The sequence below is a fragment of the Anoplopoma fimbria genome, chromosome 18, assembly GCF_027596085.1.
Source record: "Anoplopoma fimbria isolate UVic2021 breed Golden Eagle Sablefish chromosome 18, Afim_UVic_2022, whole genome shotgun sequence".
Lineage (NCBI taxonomy): Eukaryota > Metazoa > Chordata > Actinopteri > Perciformes > Anoplopomatidae > Anoplopoma > Anoplopoma fimbria.
Genome location: NC_072466.1, coordinates 8,524,180 through 8,545,291, shown reverse-complemented (window position 1 = coordinate 8,545,291; position 21,112 = coordinate 8,524,180). Strand labels below are relative to the sequence as shown.

Sequence of the window (21,112 nt, the reverse complement as noted above, 5' to 3'; positions counted from 1 at the left end):
TAATGTAGGTGTGTTTGATTTGTGTCACTTAACGTGCTCGCTAGGTGGTGCATTAAACCAGTGATATTTTTTAAAGTAAATCAAATTAGCCTACAATGCAAACATAACAACTTCATTTTTTAAATTTTTTTTTTAGATTTCATCGATGTAGGAGCCATATAAAGAGACAATCAAGTTCAAAATGCTCGGTCGTCGGGTGATTCACGTAGACTTAAGGTTGTGTCTCCAGGAAGCACTTTGCGGGCAATTTGAATGCATGGATATTGGTAAAAATCGGTATAAACAGAGAAATGTATGGTTGTATGATGCTGCTACAGCGGCACCTAGTGGCCAAATGGCATGGTCACTCAAACATCATATCTATGCCTAACAAATTTGGTATAAAAAAATGAATTTGCCGAATAAACAGCAAAAAATTGATTTGGACCAAATTCAAAATGGAAAAGAAATCAATCTAGAAGCAAATGGGTATGGCTCATATGGATAGTTCATTGTTTGTTTACAATTATCTATGGCTTTCAGTCAGGTAATTTCACCATTTTACGTCATATAAACTATGACGTAAAACATATGACCAAAAAAAAAAAGAAATACACTTTATAAAACCGCTTTATTAACACGTTAACTTGAATGGTGTTACAGATAATAAAACACAACTGTGTAAAAATGAATATTTCATCCCTTACTGTGGACCACCATAGATTAGAAACCATTTAACATGCTGCTGTATAAATTATTTAGATCTTCCAAAATCACTCAAAAACAACATTTTATACATACTGTACATGATCAACTGTAAACATAAAATACTGACAGGTAAAATTGTTGAAGCACAAACAAACTTGTCACAGAGTAGTCTTTCAGATTTAGAAGGACCATCCAATTTTCATTAAAATATTTGAAATGATTCTGAACAGCGGATTTTTTTATGCTCAAAATTTTGCATTATCAGATTAAATTCATAATTGTAACTTTTTTTAAATAAATGTTTAAAGAGTTAATACAACATTGTACATCTTATTCTTCTTAGAAGGGAGGTGGTTCCTGATTATGTCGTCACACTGCAACAGGAAAGAGATCATGGCCATTTTCAAGGCTATGATAGTGTTTGTGTGTTTAAAACTTGGCTTCTTTGATGATAGATCCTGCAGCCAGGCTCCCATTGTGACAGTCTGAAGGTCCCTATCAATCAAAACAGGGTTGTTCATTCATCCGTTATGGATTCAACACAAAAGTAGTTTTTTGTCTCTGTAGATTTTAAGTTTTTAAGAATGTCTGCCGAGTCTGAGAATTCCCCACAAAAACAGTGACACCCATATAAACCATACACGTGTTCAGCACATCATCACAGTACATAATTTCCTACCAGCTTTCTCAATCTTTATAGACATTCTTTACATTTTTCCTTACACATTTTCAAGATAACATGTGACTAAAAAGAGCCCAGATGATCTTTTTCACATTATCTTACCTGTACATGTTTACTACAACTGTTGCTTCAGGTTGCTGATAGATGTAAGGTGCACAAATCATATCAATATTCGCAAAGGACAAAAGATAGGACCAAAATGATCAATTAAATGGGCTCGCGGAGGCTAATAGCTAATCCTTCACTTCTCAAGCAATTTAAGACACAATAAGCAACTTCACAAGTTGATTTTCTCATAAGCTTTCAATCCATAAGGTTTGTTTTCTACATTTCATCTCACTCAGAAACACGTCTATATCAGGACCACTAAAACTGAGGCAGCTAAATTGAATTCAGCCATCGATCATTTAATCATTTACACTTGTGATTTACATGTCAAAATGTCTCCTCTGAAAAAAGGCCATATGGATACATTACAAAACAGAATAAATAAGACTGTAGTTTCATACATAAATATGTAGTTTCAAATCTAGGTCGCTGTGTACCAACATGTAAAAGTCTCTGTATGCCAATAAAAAAAAATCTAAAATCACAAACTGAGACAGGCTTAGTGAAGAAAAATCAACGTGTGAATTGAATTCAGCGTGATAGTGAGAAACAGAAGGAGAGTGAGCCAGGCAGGTTCATAACTGACAGGTGGAAGGGTGTGCAGTAGGTGATGGTGATTACAGACAGTGTGTGCTGATTGTTCTGTGCTCCTACCTTTGTGCATTTGCGTGTTGAGCTAAGATTTGAGGAGATATTTTTTTTGTGGAATCAGAAAAGGTTTATAGATCAGGCTTTGAAGGAAGAGTCTGCTGCTCAGAGATTAGCGCCGTGGCTCCGTAGTCTTGTTCCGGCATCTGCCCCTCCACCTAAAACAACAGTCATTCACTCTTATAGAGGCGTGAGTCTCCGGTCCAGGATGAAGTTGCTGTGACGGAATGTGATCTACCAGACAGTTTGACTGAACCATGCTTGCTTCTTTTAAATTTGTATTTTATAACAGATTCAGGTCACTTGAGGTTCAATTAAAATCCAGATTGGATGTTTTGCTTAAAGGAATAGTTCAACATTTTGTGAATTTTATTTCGAAAGAGGCGGGATGGCTGTTTCCCCCTGCTTCTACTCTTTAAACTAAGCTAAGCTAATTGTCTCCTGGCTCTACAGCAGCACAGTATTTAACGGAAACATACGAGAGTGGTATCGATCATCTCATCCAACTCTAACTTCTCTCTTTTTTTCAGTATATCATCTCTGTTCCTAGCTGCATGTTTACATTACATGTGAGGAATTTAAGTGCTGGTTTCCTCATGAGCAACTTCACCACAGACCTTGGAGACTCACTCAGGCATAAATAATGATAATTTAGTCCACGATCAAGTCACCTTCTTAGGGCATAATTGCAGTTTTTTTCTCCAACAATCTGCTACCAAAGGCTGGCAAGTTATTCAGTGGTGGTGAAATAGAAAGGCATGCATTATGAAAGAACAAAGACAGCATGGGTTAAGAAGAGAAGGTCAATCGAAGGGATAAAGCATTAATTGTTGGCACTACCCAGACAAATTCAATAATCTAAGATATTTGTTAGTTAATACATCTTTTTTACATGCAAGCAGGTGCATGCTCTTTTCTGTACAGACGACTGAGAATATGAAAACAGTCCAACGTGCAGCAGAGGCAGTGTAGAAGTATCGTGCCATATTCCATGTTAATGTTAAATTGGGGCTGGCATGCAGGCCGACTTAAGACAACAAAAATAGAAACAATAGGAAGCAGAGTAAGTTATTTCTGGAGCAGCACAGGACACGTGACATTGACTGCACGCAAACGAATGACATGCATACACATAACACACAGGCCTTTTTCACAGCAGGGATTTTGACTCTTCATAGCAGGAGGTTTTACTAATAACATCAACAATACACCTGTGTCTTTCCTGCTTCGAGATGTCAAAATGTCTTCCATGAAAAATAAGCTTAATTCAAATTATACTACCACCACCATGGTTCCACCTCAGTATCCACAACAGACAAACATAACAGCATAACACACAATACTCGCTCTAACACTTACTGCTGCTTTGGCCATCTGGTTTGCCTTTTGTCTCCGCAGATCAGACTTTATGAAGCCTACAAAAAAATAACAAGAGAGAACAGGTAAGCCTGCATGAGATAATGAACCAAAAAGTGTAATAAAATGATAATATGATAAATAAAAAAGATTTAATAAAGGTGACTGTCCAGTAGGGGGCTCTTGTGCACAGACACATTACAGTACACAGTAATACACCTTATTACATTATACAGCAATACAGCTTGTTGAGGATTTCTCAGGACTGTGTAGCAACAAATGCAAATCTCAAGAAAATAAGACAGTATGTCTAACACAAAACATGCTTCCTAAGTTACTCTTAAACTTTGAACTGCAAAATTATGATACAGCTTGATTGCAACACAAACATTAACATAGATTTCCACTTCAGGAGAATGTTTCCCAACAAATAACCTTTGAGACAGACTATGTTACAGAGAGCCCGTATTGTACGTGCATTTTGATGGCAGCTTCACATAGGACTCTGCTGTTTATCACAAATCATAGAAGTGGGTGTTAAGTTGTGGTTTTTTCTCACAAACTGCTCTTTTCCTTATAAAACTGGTGTGATTACCACAACAAGAAGTACATTCATATGTCTAAATGCTGAGTAAGACAGTGAGTCAGTCGGCTGACCTTTGTGAGCAGAAATGTCTCATTAGAATGTCTTGTAGTGTTTTTCTAGTGTGCTGTTTTTCAATGTTAATGCTTCAGTGGCTACTGAATTTTTTAAAAAGTTATACATTGCTCATAAAAGAGATCTTGGTGGCTTTGTTTTGACTGAGGTGGCAACTGAGGCATGAAGTCTCACATTTAATACCAGAAAACAAACGGCTGCGGTGTGTATGTCAGTGTGCATGTGCAGTGCTTCAGGCTGTTTGATAACTACTTTTCTGAGTGATGCAAAATTTTCCATTACTCTGTCAATGGACAACAAAATGTTTAAGACTCCAACCCCTGACTCGATTTCTAAGAAACGTCTGCTTTGAATCACTTTGATTAAGGAGGACAAGGGGAACAACTAAATGCCTGTGGTTACAAACTCTCTTTTCCTAAACTTTAACTTGTTTCAAGAAAAAAATATAAAAATATATAAGAAATCTTACCCCTCCTTAGTTAAAGTCACCTTTTTGCAAACAGGTAATATTTATTCGATGAGTACATGCAACAATAAAACACATTTGTCATTATGCCACATTCTATCTGTATCATGGCATTCAACCTTAAAACAGTCCCGCTAGATACACAGTAATCGTCCTCTGCATTCTTGGAATTTTTTCCCACAGGAACTTTAGTAATCTCATTACAGAAACAGTGATAAACCAAGAATTATTAGGCATTGCCGTATGTGACATAAAATCAGTAGCTTGCTATGACTCTATGCTGCATATGTTTCTCAGTCAGAAAGGTCTTACCTGTCAATATGGCGCCGATTAGAAGAAAAACACAGAGGAAGATGTTTCCTGCCAGCGTGCCAAAGCCGTCGATGATCTTCCCCTGGCAGATGGTGAATATAATGCCAAACACCTGGGCATGAAGAACACAACACAACAGTGAGGAAAACAGCTGTTTTTTTGCACACACACACACAAGTATTCTCACAACCACAATAAAAGAAAGATGAAAAACAAATCATCTTTCAACTTTATCACTCAACAGCAAAGGCCTTTTGAGAAGTGGTGTCGAACTCTTAAAGCAAAAATGCTGCATTCAGGGAAAGCCTGAGTATTATGGAGCCACATCCTGCACTCAGCTATTCAGTGAATTGTTGCGGTGTCATAATTCATAAAATGTCACTCTGAAACAACATTGTTTGTCTGTTGCAGATTTAGTGAAACAGTTCCCAGGTCTGCAAGGAACAAACTTATCTGCAAAACTTCAGCACATTTGACTGTATTGATTCTGCAGACTGTTATTGTTATTAATTGTTATATTTGTTTGTTTTCATATATGTTCCCAGGTCTCTTTTGAAACCTATAATGATACGCAGTGGCTGTTCAGCAGAAAGAAGGCAAATGACTCACAGATTTCTGTGCAACCAGTCAAAACAAACATTTGTTCTCACGCTATCTCTTTGGGCTTTTCTGCACTATTATGTTTTCAGAGACCCTGCATGTCAGTGAGCTGCACCTGTGCTGAACAGTTGAGGAGTCCAGATGAAGTTCCCTCTGACTCTGGGTACGTCAGCTCGACTGCAAACTCAAAGCCCAGCGGCAGGTAGCCCGTCATGAAGAACCTTTGACAGACACAGACACACAGACACCATTGTTAATTAATTAGAATCACAAGTTGATAAACCTCTTTTTTCTGCTGATCCACAACATTTCAGGTACTAATTGGATCTAACAGCCAGTATTTTGCATGAATGGGTTGATGCAAAAACACACCTCCTATACAGACTCTGTCCAGTGATATCACCTGCTTTTCCCTCGTCATAATAACTTATAAGTGGATGAAAACTTTGTATCTACTAAATGTCAAAGTCCTCTTATTATAGCAAGACTAAGCAACGCCCTCATCTATGGCTAAAAGTGATGCTATAAACAACGACCTTGCAAATGCCATACAGGAACAACAGGTCCTGCCACTGAGGTGATGACAAGTGTAACGTAATGACAAGAGTCTTACGTGGCAACAGCAGCGAACCACATCAGCCTGTGAGAGTACATGCTGTATTTTCAGTCACATTTCTTTGACATTTACGCCCGCCCCCTCTGCCTATGAAAAGCCTTTGATAACAAGAACATAGATCGATAGTATGCGAGGGTTTATGTCAATAAAGAGTAAAGGATAGGCTAATGATATATAGAGGTAAAAAAATAAAAGAAATGTTAACTTCATCAACTGAATACCAGGAATTCCAGCAGGAATGTGGAGCTCGCTGAAGTTCATTTAGTCTCCATTAACAAATGAATCTTTTCTTTCTGTTTGAGTTTGAGTTTGACCTGAGTCACATGAACGACGTACAATGGCTGGCATGCATTTATGGCATGTGTATCGTTTAGATGTGCCGTCACGGAAAGGGCAAGCCCAATGTGGAAGTCCGATTGGTACAAAGAGGTGTAATGATTTCACAACAGCAACATAAAAGGTTAAGCCTGCATGTAAAAGTCCTGCTGGCAATGAGATCTACTTTTAACTATAAAAAACAAAACCTAGTAGATCATTTTCCCCTATAAAGATGGAATTCATCAAGCTAAATTGTAATGCATTGTGCCCACATTACAGGGATGCTTGTCATCTGAGAGGCATCTTGAATACAACTTGACTATCATGACTGTTTGATATGTTTAAAATGTCGCATTATTGTTTGTTTAGAAAATACAGCACAGACCCAGGCCTCACTGGAAAGCAGTAATGCTATAGAGTGAATGAGACAAATTCTCAAATTCTCATGACTTATTTACTGCATATTTATTTATGCAGTAAATAAGTCAATTCAATTAAAGGTTAAAGATGATTCCACACAACTGTAGCCACACATTTTTCTTTTCCCTTGAGAAGGAGGCTCATCACCTCTGCTCTATATATACTGAGTTGGTGTACTGGGTCAGTGTGTATAGAGTTGTGTACGCGTAATGCTTATCGTAATGCTTATCAAGCCTAGGTTCATCTCTCAGTTAACATGGCCGTAGATTATGGTTGCAAATGGCATCGGAAGTATTGCACTTGGAGAAATGATGGAACAGGGTTGCAGGATTCAAGCAGTTTTTCAACTTTGATTTATATTAGTTAAAAAAAAAAACCTGTGGTGAGCCTGTGTTTAAAAAATGGGCAAATAGTAAGAACTTAAAATGTGATGTTTTTAAACTCACTCGGGCTTGATTACTTAGGATATATTCCGTCTTTAAAAACATTTTTGGTTGCAAATATGTCTTTCTACATTTCATTTTGGTTTTCTGTTCCTTGACTGAACAAATGAAGTGTATAGCAAAAACATCCTAAGATCATATTACTTCTATACCCCAAAAATAATGAATGAAAGTATACCCAAGAGCTCCAGCGGTGATGAAGACCACCCAGAGGTGTCTCAGATTGAGTGTAGCAGCAAAGACGATCATCCCCACCAGAGACATTAAGTAGACGGCGAGGGTCGTCTGCCTGGAAAAACAAATGAAAGATATACAATGAGCACTATAATGCTCATTATCATGGCAAATTCACAGTACTGCTGCATTTGAACTCTCCGTGTTACAGTTGGCACTGCAGTAGATATAACATTACAGCCTCTCATATAAAGGAGCATTGTGGAGGGTTTTTTTATCACTGGCTATGAAGCTTTTTTGTTTGTTTTTGTGCATGCACACAGGAACCACAGCGCATCTTTCACAGCTACTTACTAATACAGTGGGTACGGAAAGTATTCAGACCCCTTTAAATTTTTCACCCTTTGTTTCATTGCAGCCATTTGCTAAAATCAAAAAAGTTCATTTTTTTTCCGCATTAATGTACACTCAGCAACCCATCTTGACAGAAAAAACCAGAAATGTAGAAATTTTTGCAAATTTATTAAAAAAGAAAAACTGAAATATCACATGGTCATAAGTATTCAGACCCTTTGCTCAGTATTGAGTAGAAGCACCCTTTTGAGCTAGTACAGCCATGAGTCTTCTTGGGAATGATGCAACAAGTTTCTCACACCTGGATTTGGGGATCCTCTGCCATTCTTCCTTGCAGATCCTCTCCAGTTCTGTCAGGTTGGATGGTGAACGTTGGTGGACAGCCATTTTCAGGTCTCTCCAGAGATGCTCAATTGGGTTTAGGTCAGGGCTCTGGCTGGGCCAGTCAAGAATGGTCACAGACTTGTTCCGAAGCCACTCCTTTGTTATTTTAGCTGTGTGCTTCGGGTCATTGTCTTGTTGGAAGGTGAACCTTCGGCCCAGTCTGAGGTCCTGAGCACTCTGGAGGAGGTTTTCTTCCAGGATATCTCTGTACTTGGCCGCATTCATCTTTGCTTCAATTGCAACCAGTCGTCCTGTCCCTGCAGCTGAAAAACACCCCCATAGCATGATGCTGCCACCACCATGTTTCACTGTTGGGATTGTATTGGGCAGGTGATGAGCAGTGCCTGGTTTTCTCCACACATACCGCTTAGAAGTAACGCCAAAAGTTCAATCTTGGTCTCATCAGACCAGAGAATCTTATTTCTCATAGTTTGGGAGTCCTCCATGTGTTTTTTGGCAAACTCTATGCGGGCTTTCATATGTCTTGCACTGAGGAGAGGCTTCCGTCGGGCCACTCTGCCATAAAGCCCCGACTGGCGGAGGGCTGCAGTGATAGTTGACTTTGTGGAACTTTCTCCCATCTCCCTACTGCATCTCTGGAGCTCAGCCACAGTGATCTTTGGGTTCTTCTTTACCTCTCTCACCAAGGCTCTTCTCCCACGATTGCTCAGTTTGGCTGGACGGCCAGGTCTAGGAAGAGTTCTGGTCATCCCATACTTCTTCCATTTAAGGATTATGGAGGCCACTGTGCTCTTAGGAACCTTGAGTGCTGCAGAAATTATTTTGTAACCTTGGCCAGATCTGTGCCTTGCCACAATTCTGTCTCTGAGCTCCTTGGGCAGTTCCTTCGACCTCATGATTCTCATTTGTTCTGACATGCACTGTGAGCTGTAAGGTCTTATATAGACAGGTGTGTGCCTTTCCTAATCAAGTCCAATCAGTTTAATTAAACACAGCTGGGTCTGAATACTTATGACCATGTGATATTTCAGTTTTTCTTTTTTAATAAATTTGCAAAAATTTCTACATTTCTGTTTTTTTCTGTCAAGATGGGTTGCTGAGTGTACATTAATGCGAAAAAAAATTAACTTTTTCGATTTTAGCAAATGGCTGCAATGAAACAAAGAGTGAAAAATTTAAAGGGGTCTGAATACTTTCCGTACCCACTGTATATGAGACATGTTTGGAGACAATACACATCAGATTGTCATCATCTCGAAATAAATCTTGTTCACAGTGATCATACATCAAAAATGCAGTCTGACATTTGAATAAATGCTAGCACTTTGCTGATAAAAAGAAATATGTAATTAATAGCATTTAAAAGAAAAGAAACGTGTCCCATCATTTAAGATATTATACAACTCTTTAAAAAAATGAAGTGTACGATCCTACAGGATTTGTAATAATATTGCTGCAAAGTATTTGAGAATGGGCAATCTGAGTGTAATTCAAATATGTTTGAGAGTAAATAACATATGTGGATTAGACAACATAGCAAGCTTCACATTCTCCCTTTTGCAGAACAACTCTCTTGTAAATTAGACCGGTTGACTAAAACCCCCGACACTGCTGTCACTTCACTGATAAAAGGCCCTTGGGGTCCGTAAGATCACTGTCTAAACAGCATGTTGCACCTGGATAAACAGACACAGAGGCTTAACAGCCAACACATAAACACTAAACAAGACCTGCAGCGAAACGAGAAAAACAGAATAGGAAACAAGTTGGTTTAGATGCCTAATGTCGGTTAAACTCATGTCAAAAACAACTTTGACTCCCACTCTGTGAATAATTTTGATTCGCAACACTTGAAACTAAAATTCTGTTCTTGTACTTTTCCTTTCTGGCATTCGCCTTACTTGTAGGTTTTGGTTTTGTCCAACCAAATGCCACAGATGAGGGAGCCGACCATCCCCGCAATGACAATGGTGAGGCCAATTCTCCCAGCATTCACCTCTTCACCCTGAAGGGCCAAGGAAGATAGGACATAGATTAGTGATTGTATGGTTTTACATACCAATGAAGAGCGAGGCTTGAGAGAACGCAGGCATGACTTCAAGGGAGTTGAGATGAGTTTGCGCTTATCTGGTGTCCCATCAATCAAAGAGAATAATGTAGTCAAAAGCTTGAGAAGGCAACATCATTCCTTAAACACATATGTAGCAACAGCCTGTATCGATACTTCAATAGAGAAAGGTATTTGCAATGTAAAATATCACCGCTGAAACACCTTTTGAGGTCCTGAAACTTCAAACTGTGGGAGGTGGTGTTTTGGGTGAAACAGATAGATAGTAATACAGAGGAACATCATACTTTATGTCAATCCACATACAGACGCAGTAGGCGGGACTTACAGGGTAATGCTTGATGATCATGCGGTTCAGCAGGGTGCCAACAGCATAGAAACAACCCACGTTCAAACCTGTGAGTTGGGAAATACTGTCAAACAAAATCTGCACACCACGAATCACAGGACAAATATATCTTTCATAACATTCATGTTAAGGGATCATTGAGCTGAGATCCTTAAGCGAATTACAAAATACTCTAAAGTGAGCAGTCGAAGGGTTTTGGTTTGCAGTTGTGTCAAATGAAGCTAATCAGGCTGGTTTCCAAAACACACAGCTGTCCCAAACCAAGGATTTCTATAAAAGGAGAGGACAGCACGGAGTGTTCTTTCCTTGCACAAAAGTTGTTAGATAACTTCTGCAACTCAGACATAAACTGCACAGAAAGAACATTCACCTGCGTAGAAGAACACTTACACAAATATTACTGTGTCATTAAGCCTGTTAGATGAATACAACAGGACAGTCCGGATCAACAGCTACAGCTCAGTTAAACATACAGCAACAGGTGGAGCTGAAGCCCGCAGGATAGATTGATAATCACAGGTAAACCCGATACTACCAGACCAACAGATCACTGAGGCTCTACAGAGAAATACACACATTTGACAATTAAATATGTTACAAATAACTAAAAAGAAACACTGAACTATCGGTATGTAGGATGTCTGTGCTGCATAGTTATCCTAAATATAATTTCAAAAAGACAGCAGGACAGAGAGTCAGACTCACGCACCAATAACTCACTATTAATAGTCACATGAATTGTGCATGAGGAATGACACGGTGAGGTCGAGCAAGGTGAAAGAATTTCCTTAAACTGTTCACAGCTGTTGGATTTAATCGATGTGACTTGACAAGCTTGAAAGAAACTTATTTCATATCTCAGAGACCTTTACCATTGATCATTTGTTAAACATTGTCAGACTTTAAGCAAACTTTGAACCCCCCCTTGACACACTCACTCATCTCTATGAGCTTTAGAATGATTCAATTAACTTGTAAAACAGGGCGTGTTGGGGCTTTCTTGAAAACCAGCTAATGGTTTGCTATGGAATGCCATTTCATTCAATATAAAATGATTACAGAAATAAATAGGACTATAAAATAAATCATAAAATAAATATCTAAGGCAATCAATATATAATGTGAACAAGTATATAAATGAATCAGTGGAGTTCACTATAACAAGGTCTCTCTCTTAAAAAGGACATTTGCAAATTACCACTTTTATCTATATATTTCAAGAACTTTTATTTCCTTATGCCACATTTATTTCACAGCAGCCGCCCTCCCCCTATTTCTAAGACTTTAAGCAAACTTTGAACCTCCCCTTGACACACTCACTCATCTCTATGAGCTTTAGAACAAATATGATGATGTCTTTTAATGATTCAATTAACTTGTAAAACAGGGCGTGTTGGGGCTTTCTTGAAAACCAGGCAAAACCAGGCAATCAATCAAAGAAAAACCAGGCAATCAATATATAATGTGAACAAGTATATAAATGAATCAGTGGAGTTCATTATAACAAGGTCTCGCTCTTAAAAAGGACATTTGCAAATTACCACTTTTATCTATATATCAAGAACTTTTATTTCCTTATGCCACATTTATTTCACAGCAGCCGCCCTCCCCCTATTTCTAAGACTTTAAGCAAACTTTGAACCTCCCCTTGACACACTCACTCATCTCTATTAGCTTTAGAACAACTATGATGATGTCTTTTAATGATTCAATTAACTTGTAAAACAGGGCGTGTTGGGGCTTTCTTGAAAACCAGCTAATGGTTTGCTATGGAATGCCGTTTCATTCAATATAAAATGATTACAGAAATAAATAGGACTAAATCATAAAATAAATATCTAAGGCAATCAATATATAATGTGAACATAAGTATATAAATGAATCAGTGGAGTTCACTATAACAAGGTCTCTCTCTTAAAAAGGACATTTGCAAATTACTACTTTTATCTATATATCAAGAACTTTTATTTCCTTATGCCACATTTATTTCACAGCTCATTATATTTCCATCATTATATTCAAATTAATGGCATGTGGTTATCTCACTAATTCAGATCAAAGCACAATAATTCGTTTACTGTTTTGGTTCACTCTTAAAGCTTTACTTTCAGATGAAAAACCCACTGTACACTACCTGCTCAGCACCAAATAACAAACATACACTTTACGTGACTAGGTGGTGAACAAATTGGAGCATTTAGCAGCTAAAGAGAAAGATATTTCCTTCAGAAGATGGTGGAGACCAAAAGCAGAGCTAAAAGAGAGTGAATATTGGACTTAACTTCATCAGACAACCATGAATAATTATCCAAATGAATGATTATGTTGTTCTGTAACTTCTGGATGTGCAAATAAGCAACAAGTTTGCCATAACGAATAAGATAAAGATATCGGTTATTGCAGTTTTAATGGTTAGAAGGGTGACGACTGACCGTAAGTGATGACGAGGAGGATGAAGGGCCTGTTTCGGAGCAGCCTCATGATAGAGGCTGTGTAGGAGTAGTGCTCTGGTGGGATGCTACGAGCTGTGGCCTGGGCCTGAGTCGGAGGAAGCTTAGGACGCTCCTGGAATACTGACATACGGAGAGACCAAAATCAAGGTTAAATGCAAAATAACACAAATACCAGCAGCTGCACACTCTACACTCACGCATATAAATTAAAATGCAGGTTAGAGGTGAACAGGGATATCAGCCATGAACAGAATAATATTTATTTCATATATGTAGTATTTAAGGTATAGCTATAGTTAGTTATTGTCAAACATGCTGCATATTTTACATTTAATATTTTGTCAACATTTTGTCAATTTATTAATGCATGGGGAACCTCTTCATTTCTTCGGCACCTTCATCATTACAAGCTCATGTTGTACAAATAAACTGTTAACAAACCTTAAGAGGTGTAATTCAAATTATAGTCAACATTGTGGCATTTAGAAATACCGTATTTTCCGCACTATAAGGCGCACTTAAAAGCCTTTAATTTTCTCAAAAACCGACAGTGCGCCTTATAATCCGGAGCGCTTTATATATGGATTAATTCTGGTTGTGTTTACTGACCTCGAAGCGATTTTGTGTGGTACACGGCGCTCTGTCAACATGTTTTAGTACGACTTTGGTAAACTACAAAGCCGCACCGCTTGCAGCATTACGGCCACCGTAGTCAGGAGCGTCGCGGAGTAATACATACTGTGCTTCACCATAATATTACAGTGTGTGTGTATAAGGACCCCAAAATGGCACCTGTCAAGAGACACGCTGACGACGCGGACTTCAAACTCAAGGCTATCAGTCACGCAGTAGAACATGGGAATAGAGCAGCTGCGAGAGAATTCAACATTAATGAATCAATGGTAGGAAGTGGAGGAAGTTTGACTGACTGACTGTTTTGTTTCGCTTAATGCGCCTTATATATGAAAAAAGATCGAAAATAGACCATTCATTGATAGTGCGCCTTATAATCCAGTGCGCCCTATAGTGCGGAAAATACGGTATATTAATTAAGCCTTACTGAATGAAAGGAAAATGTGCATAAAATGCTGTACAATACATGCTCACTCACTCAATTTTTTTTTACTTTGAAGCAAATAAAGGTCAAATTCTAAGGGGAATATTGGTTACATTAAGGTTACTGTTAGATATCATGTTTCTCCACTTTACACAAGGTAAGGGTCCTTAATGTGACAGGGACATGGAGCCCAGGTGAGCCGTGGAACAGGACATATTCAGACTTCGCTGACTTCATGTCGTTGTAATTCAAAAGAAATGCTTGCAAATTAAATTTTAATCAAATACTCTACATTTTTAAAAACTTTTTGTGAAAGCTAATTTGTCTTTTACATCCCCAGTGATTCCCCTTATTCAGTCAACCAGATCCACTCACATCATGTCTAAATGCAGACTTTCTCTGTGATGAACTTTGGCTGATGGTTCGTTTAGAGGAAGGACAGCAGCCAAACTTCCTCTCTCACCTCGCTTTGCGCGCGCGCACACACACACACACACACACACGCACACACACACACACACACACACACGCACACACACACGCACACGCACACTTTATGCAAATCTCTGAATCCTGGGACTTTGTCTGCCCTGCTGACTCACAGGCCTGTTGCAGGGCTACAGATGGCCCTGCCAGCAGGACAACCCTCACACATGGCATCTCGCATGTATGCGCGAGGGTGTGCTATGTGTCATGTCATGAAACAACTGTGGCCAACTGGTGAGAATTATCTCGCTGGAGTAACCAAGAGAAGCAAAAGTCACGTCCATTACCCAATAGAATCTATCACATGACTGAAAGTGGGCAAATTTAACTTGTATCTATCTTTCTTTCTTTCTTTCCTTCTCTTTAAACAAACAACACTGACAGTTTGTCTGAGGGCTGTACATGGTGCCACTACGGAATGCCTTCACAAGCGTGCTTTTGTGTTTGTGAATGCAGAACGCTTACGAGAGCAGCCGCCCTCCCCCGTCCCGACAGGACAACAGCTTTTTCATGAAACTTTTTCCTCCTCTCTCTTACAACTACCCGGCCTACGGTTCTCTATAGAAGAGTACTTAATACTAACAACCTGCTTTGTTACTCCATTCTGCAGAGACATTTTAAGAGAGATTATTTTACTTGCATGCAAGATTGTAAAAGCAGGATTCAAGGATCATTTAAGCCCTGAATGTAGTTTTCCTAACATTGAATGAAAAGTATTTGATTGATGCAATATGTTGGTTTGATCCAAGTCTGTCTGTTTTTATGTTTTTATGGTGTTTTCAATTTTTTTAAGTAGTTTATCTGTGTTTTTATGTGGTGAAACTTTTACGATGCCATCCTGGCCCAGACCCCCTTGATTAAAAATCTCAATGGGATAATCCTCGTTAAATTAAGGTTCTGTATATAAAAATATAAATAAATAAATAATTCTGACTCACAAAATCTGTTATTAATCTCCCTCCCTATGATTCTAGTTTTTCTCCTCAATAACAACAGACAGAAAAAACAGTGTGATTTTCTACATGAGAGGTGCTAAATGCGCAATTAAAAATATAAACTCTGAGGGAATCATTGGAAAAAGACAAAGAGGGTCAAAATGTTTGCGTAGCAGATATAAAGCAGACAACTTTTTACTAGCAACTCACATCCTGTTAGTCACGTCTGTCAAGTCACGCCAGTTCCTTTAACCAGAAAAATCATACATCCTCTATTTCTATAACAAACATATACTTGACAAAATAAAACTGTTCAGTATGCTGAAGCAGTCTTGTACTTTTGTGCTTGTTCCCGTGACAGTTCTTCTGACCGTACTTGTACCACAATAGTATCCGTTTTGTGAATTCCCCCCGTCAGGGAGGGTGTTGTGTTGGCGCGAGAATGCATGTCAGCACTTTTCTTGTTCACTGAATGGTGCTTCTTGTGAGAGTGGAAGTCTGATGTAAATTAAAACCATCATCAGGTGGATCCACTGAATAAGAAAGTCCCACTGAGCCTGAGCAAAAAAAGGCCCAGACAATGGACGTGAAAAAGTCTGAGTATGTTTCTGAGGGAATTGGACTGAGGTGATGTCATCTTTGACTTCATTCATTTCGATCACTTTCACTGTCAACCTCGCCTCTCGATCCATTCACAAAAATAAAACTTTGGTTACACTGACAGTAAAATCAGTTTTAAAATAACCTTTAAATCCAGTTAATCTAGATGTTATGTAAATTCAAACACCGAAACTGTTGGGTGTCTAGCCATGCAGAAAGTTTCAGTCTTATCCGCAGAGGTTTCAAGATATCCGGCTCTGTCTGCACGGCTAGATTAGACTAGAAGTAAGTTAGTAAGTAAGTAAGAAAACACTAGTTTTATAGTGTGGACTAAGCCTTTATGTGCCACATGAAAAATCTTACCAAAGACAACTAGGATGAAGAGTGAGGTAGCCACTCCTGCTGTGATGTAGAACATAATGCTGATGTGGTGAGCCAGCTCGTCCATGTCGTCCACGTTAGGCACCAGGATGGGCGGCACAAGGAACCCGATGGCGATACCCAGCTTTAAGACAATCAGCACATAGAACATGAATTAAAGAGAGTTCGGAAGTGACCACACTTTATTGTTTCATAAGTAATGTCAAATCAAGGATGCTTTAATGCCACATATTTTCTATTTATCAGACATACTGACTGAACTTGTTTTTAGGGGCTGTTATGGCTTATATTTCAGTAATTTTATATTATTTATTTGTGTAAATAGGCATTTAATAATTGTATGATGGTTTTAATTGACCCAATAGGTCTTTAAAGGTAGTACATACTGGTTGTTACATTTCTATTATTATTTAATTATTTATTAAAATAAATGTGCTTTGCAAACCAAAAAACTTGACCATTGGGAAAGTGTTTTTCCATTTAAACAGCTAAACAGACATACCACAACGAGGAGGTTTCAGCAAACAGTTAACACAATTTTCTCTGGACTCTCGCACCAAGACACTAGAAGTCCTGTGTGACTTTGGCATCCAGCGGAGCTGCATAATCCACAGACAACACTATGTCTATCCTGCTTTTAGATGAGGTATTCAGACAAACCTGGTTTCCCAGAACTCCTATGGAACAAGCCGTGGAAACCTCTTTCTCTCCAAACCACACTGAGGCAAGGTAAGAAGGAATACCAAGGATGAACACGGTAGCTACTGAGCACACAAACTGGCCAAAAAAGGTGACTGGGAACAGATTGGGACTGGCACTACCAACTTTTATCCAAGCACCGATGCAGTTAAAGGCCGACCCAACGAGGACAACATCCCGGATTCCCCTGGTCTCCAGTAGCCACAGGACGGGCACAATGAGTGGAATGTAAGTGAGCAGGTAGATCATGGACAGCCAGTCGATGGCCAGTGAGTCAATGTTGTAGAAGTGCATGAATATGTTGCTGATAATGCCGTACTGAAGCCACATGAAGGCGTTGCTGGCTGAGACAGCGCTGAAAAGGAACAGCATGAGCCAGCGACGGTGGTAAAGTTTGGTCTCAGCATTGGGGACAAGCTCTGCCCGGTCACTCTGTAAAGTCTGGACATCTAATGGTGAGCCAATGGAGATGGCTCTGCCCAAAGGTCCTGGAGTCCACGGCATTAAAGCAAGGCCCGGAGCAGGATTCTTTGCAGCCTTGGACCAAAGCCATTCTTCACGGGAAAGTTCAGAATTTGCATGGTTGTCCTTCAATGTATTGTTTCGTGGCATTTTAACTGTCCTTAAGTGGGCCCCTGGAGCGTGAGAAGTGAGAGGTTTCGGAGCTTGTGTCCTCACAGCTTGTGTAAACTGCCCGTAGCTGAAAGATTGGTTTCCTCAAGAAGCCAGAGAGAGCGAGCACAGATGGAGTTACTATTGCCTTTACTATTGTCCCGATCGACAACTCAACGCATGTGATGGCACTGAGCCTCTACTCCACATATTTATCACCTCCAGTCCGGTCATGTGATGTTAATGTGGGAAATCTTTCAATTATACCAAGAACTTGTGTTACCTCTGTTTACTGTCCGATTAAAAGTGACTCCAGAAAACAAAACAACAAAAACAGACACATTAATCTGTTGAACTTTAAATAAGTCTCTTGTGAAGGCTAAGAGGCTTTGAGGTATGACTTACTTTGACTCCTCTTATTTCATAAAAAACATTGAAGGGACTAATATGATGAAATATCCATATATAAAGGCAGTAAGGATGCAATAAAAATACTTATGACACAATCAAACTGATCTAGTCCTGTCAATGATCATCCGAGTCACCCACAAATGACAGGAGACAGGTAATTTTATTTATATAGCACCAAATCTCAGCAGAAGTTATCTCATGATACTTTTAATGCGGAGCAGGTCTAAACTGTATTCTTTAATACGTCTTGAAAAAGCTTCTGATGATAAGAAAACAAGCTCCGATATCTCCAAGTATTCTGGCTGTCTGGAGGTTTCAGTAAGAATAGTGTGAAGGAAGGTTTATCAAGGCAGGTTTGAATGTCATGTTCAACCTGTCTGAAGGCCAAAGCGTCGAATACACAAAGATCACAAGTAGACAACACGCTCATGAGATGCCTATGAGAAAGCCAAGAAATTGTTCCTTCTTTTTAAAACTCGATCCAAAAACCCAGTTTGCGCTCTGGGTTACACACAGCTAATTATCCAGCACTAAGCGATGACTTCTCAGTGACATTTTACTTGGAGTTGATGAACTGTAAGTTGACTCAAGTGTTGTTTGTTTGGTGTTGAATCTGATGCTTGAGAGCTTCCATTAACAGCGGCACGATGCTGCTCTTTGCACTCCTCTCTGCTTATTTGGCTGCTGATGTGGATTTTAAAATGTCCTGCTGCCTCTAATTTAAGCAGATAAACAGAAGACAATAGCAGCACAATAACAGTTACTATTGTGTATGTGGATAGAGTGGAAATGAGCCAAATGAGCACTGAATTTTGTGCCGTTTATGTGAAGTGATCATCACAAGTCAGTTTTTGGATCTAGTACAAGATTCTGACCTCGTTTTTTTCCTATCACACACTGTTTGAACATGTAATAAACATGCTTATATTCCATATCCTTTCATTTTTCCAAATCTCCTTTAAGTGTTCCCTTTGACCGAACCAACATGTGTGGAGCAGCCTTGTCATAGGACCTGGGGGCATCCGGGTCGGCTCACATCTTAAAGACATTTTTTAGTCTAATTAAATAATAGATGATTCCTTTGTAGCCTCTAACTAACCCACTATGATATTGCTGATTAACACAAATTAGGATCCTTTATTCGTTTGTTTCGCACAGACATCTTGTTTACATCTTAGTTTTTCTTTTTTTGTATGAATCTTTCTGTGGTTACTTTTATGACCAAGCAGATAAAGGTTTGACCACCTGAGGATTCTGAGGCTTTTCATCCCTGTGTTTAATGCTGGTAAATGATAGGTGACTGTGAATTTGACATAGTTGTATATGTGATAGATCTGTTTAATGTGTATATAACATTAAAGAAACAGTTTTGTCTTCATCTCTCACTGTTACAATTACATACTCGTGAAAAACTATATATGAATTAAACTGCACACTGGTTGTCACTACTTGTATGCGGGTTCACTTGTGTTGCCATTCATTGTCTCACAACATAAGCAAGCCAATGTTGTGACTTGAACAGGCGCCTGGACGTGCGTAATTACGCACAACGTCCCAACAACATCTGGAGATGTCAATGATGGTCAATGGTAAGTGGGGCTATTACAGTGTAATAAGGGATCAAGCAAGTGAAAAGATATCTTGGCCCATTTACTGACTCAACCTACCTGATTCCCGAAGACTCCGATGGAGCAGGCGGTGGACACTTCCCCCGAACCGAACCACACCGACGCGATTCTCGACGGCATCCCGAGGATGAACACCTGCGCTAAGGAGCAGCAGAACTGCCCCAGGAAGGTGACGGGGAACAGGTTGGGTTTGACGCTGGCCACTTTGATCCATGTGCCCGCACAGTTGAGCGCAGTGGCCACCAGCGCGATGACCCGGAGCCCCTTTTTGTCCAGCAGCCAGGTCACCGGGAAGATGAAGGGGATGTATGTCAGCATGTAGATCATAGACATCCAGTCTATGGTGAAGGCGTCCACGTTGTAAAACTTCATGAAAATGTTGTTGATGATGCCGTACTGTATCCATTGGAAGGAGTTGCACAGTGAGTATGAGCTGAACAGGAGGACGATCATCCAGCGCCGTTTGTACAGACGGGTAGGTTGCAGCGCTTCGTGCCCGACGAGATGACTCGGATCGCCGGTGCGCTGCGCCGCGTCACCCGCCTCCAGCTTGGCATGGTTCTCCTCGGATCGACCCGCGTCCTGTGTGCTGTCACCTAAAGGCAACGCTTGTTTCTCACTCATATTAAAAGTATTCTGTTAAATATACTCATGGAGTATAAACTTTGCTCTCAACTACTGTGGGCTTGAACCACAACAACTTTAGTAGAAAGTGGCTGAAATTCGGCCCGTTTCATGGGTAAAAACTTTTAACTTCCAGAGAGCTTTCCGATCTGTAAACGAGAGACAGGCTCACAACTTAATGTTTGTTTGTTTCTTTAATTAAAAGCAGAAGTTTAAACAAAAAACATTGGCTGTTTCAAATCTCCATAAATACTTATTTACGCAAGTGAGGAAGGCTTTAAAACTTCCAGTTTGAGCGGCATTTCCTCCCCGGTTTAAAGTTAGTTCCGTAGTCGAGTTTGCGCCTGATCTCTGTGAAAGTTCAATAAATTAAGAGTAACAGAGAAATAATAAATAGGATTCTTTCAGGACGAGTCTTACGTGTGTTCTCACGTGTCGGAGTGCCTGCTGTGACCCTCTCCACCCGGACCTAAAACCGCTTTGGGACCTGAAACAAATCGGCCAAACAAGGGCGGAGTTTCAGACAGTTTTGTGGTTTCTAATCAGCCTGCAACACTGAGATATCTCACGTTTAACACCTTATAACGGGGCCAATTCTTCACAGATACAAAGTCTGTTGTGG

At 39.6% G+C, this 21,112-nt stretch overlaps 1 protein-coding gene across 2 annotated transcripts; it reads right to left on the bottom strand.

The window, feature by feature from the left end:
- Positions 1-593: 593 nt before the first annotated feature.
- Positions 594-21,103, bottom strand: flvcr2b (FLVCR heme transporter 2b). Of its 2 annotated transcripts, XM_054619013.1 has the most exons (12): positions 21,069-21,103; positions 19,906-20,977; positions 16,499-16,640; positions 13,037-13,177; positions 10,584-10,651; positions 10,089-10,192; positions 7,493-7,603; positions 5,633-5,738; positions 4,918-5,029; positions 3,485-3,540; positions 2,132-2,283; positions 594-1,182 (listed from the first exon to the last, which is right to left on the bottom strand). In XM_054619013.1, the coding sequence occupies exons 2-11, from the start codon at positions 20,488-20,490 to the stop codon at positions 2,197-2,199; spliced, it is 1,512 nt and encodes a 503-aa protein (XP_054474988.1). In that variant the 5' UTR covers positions 20,491-20,977; positions 21,069-21,103; the 3' UTR covers positions 594-1,182; positions 2,132-2,196. The 2 variants fall into 2 exon arrangements, with proteins under 2 accessions (XP_054474988.1, XP_054474987.1); XM_054619012.1 differs by having other exon boundaries at positions 19,906-21,092.
- Between the last annotated feature and the right edge of the window lie 9 nt (positions 21,104-21,112).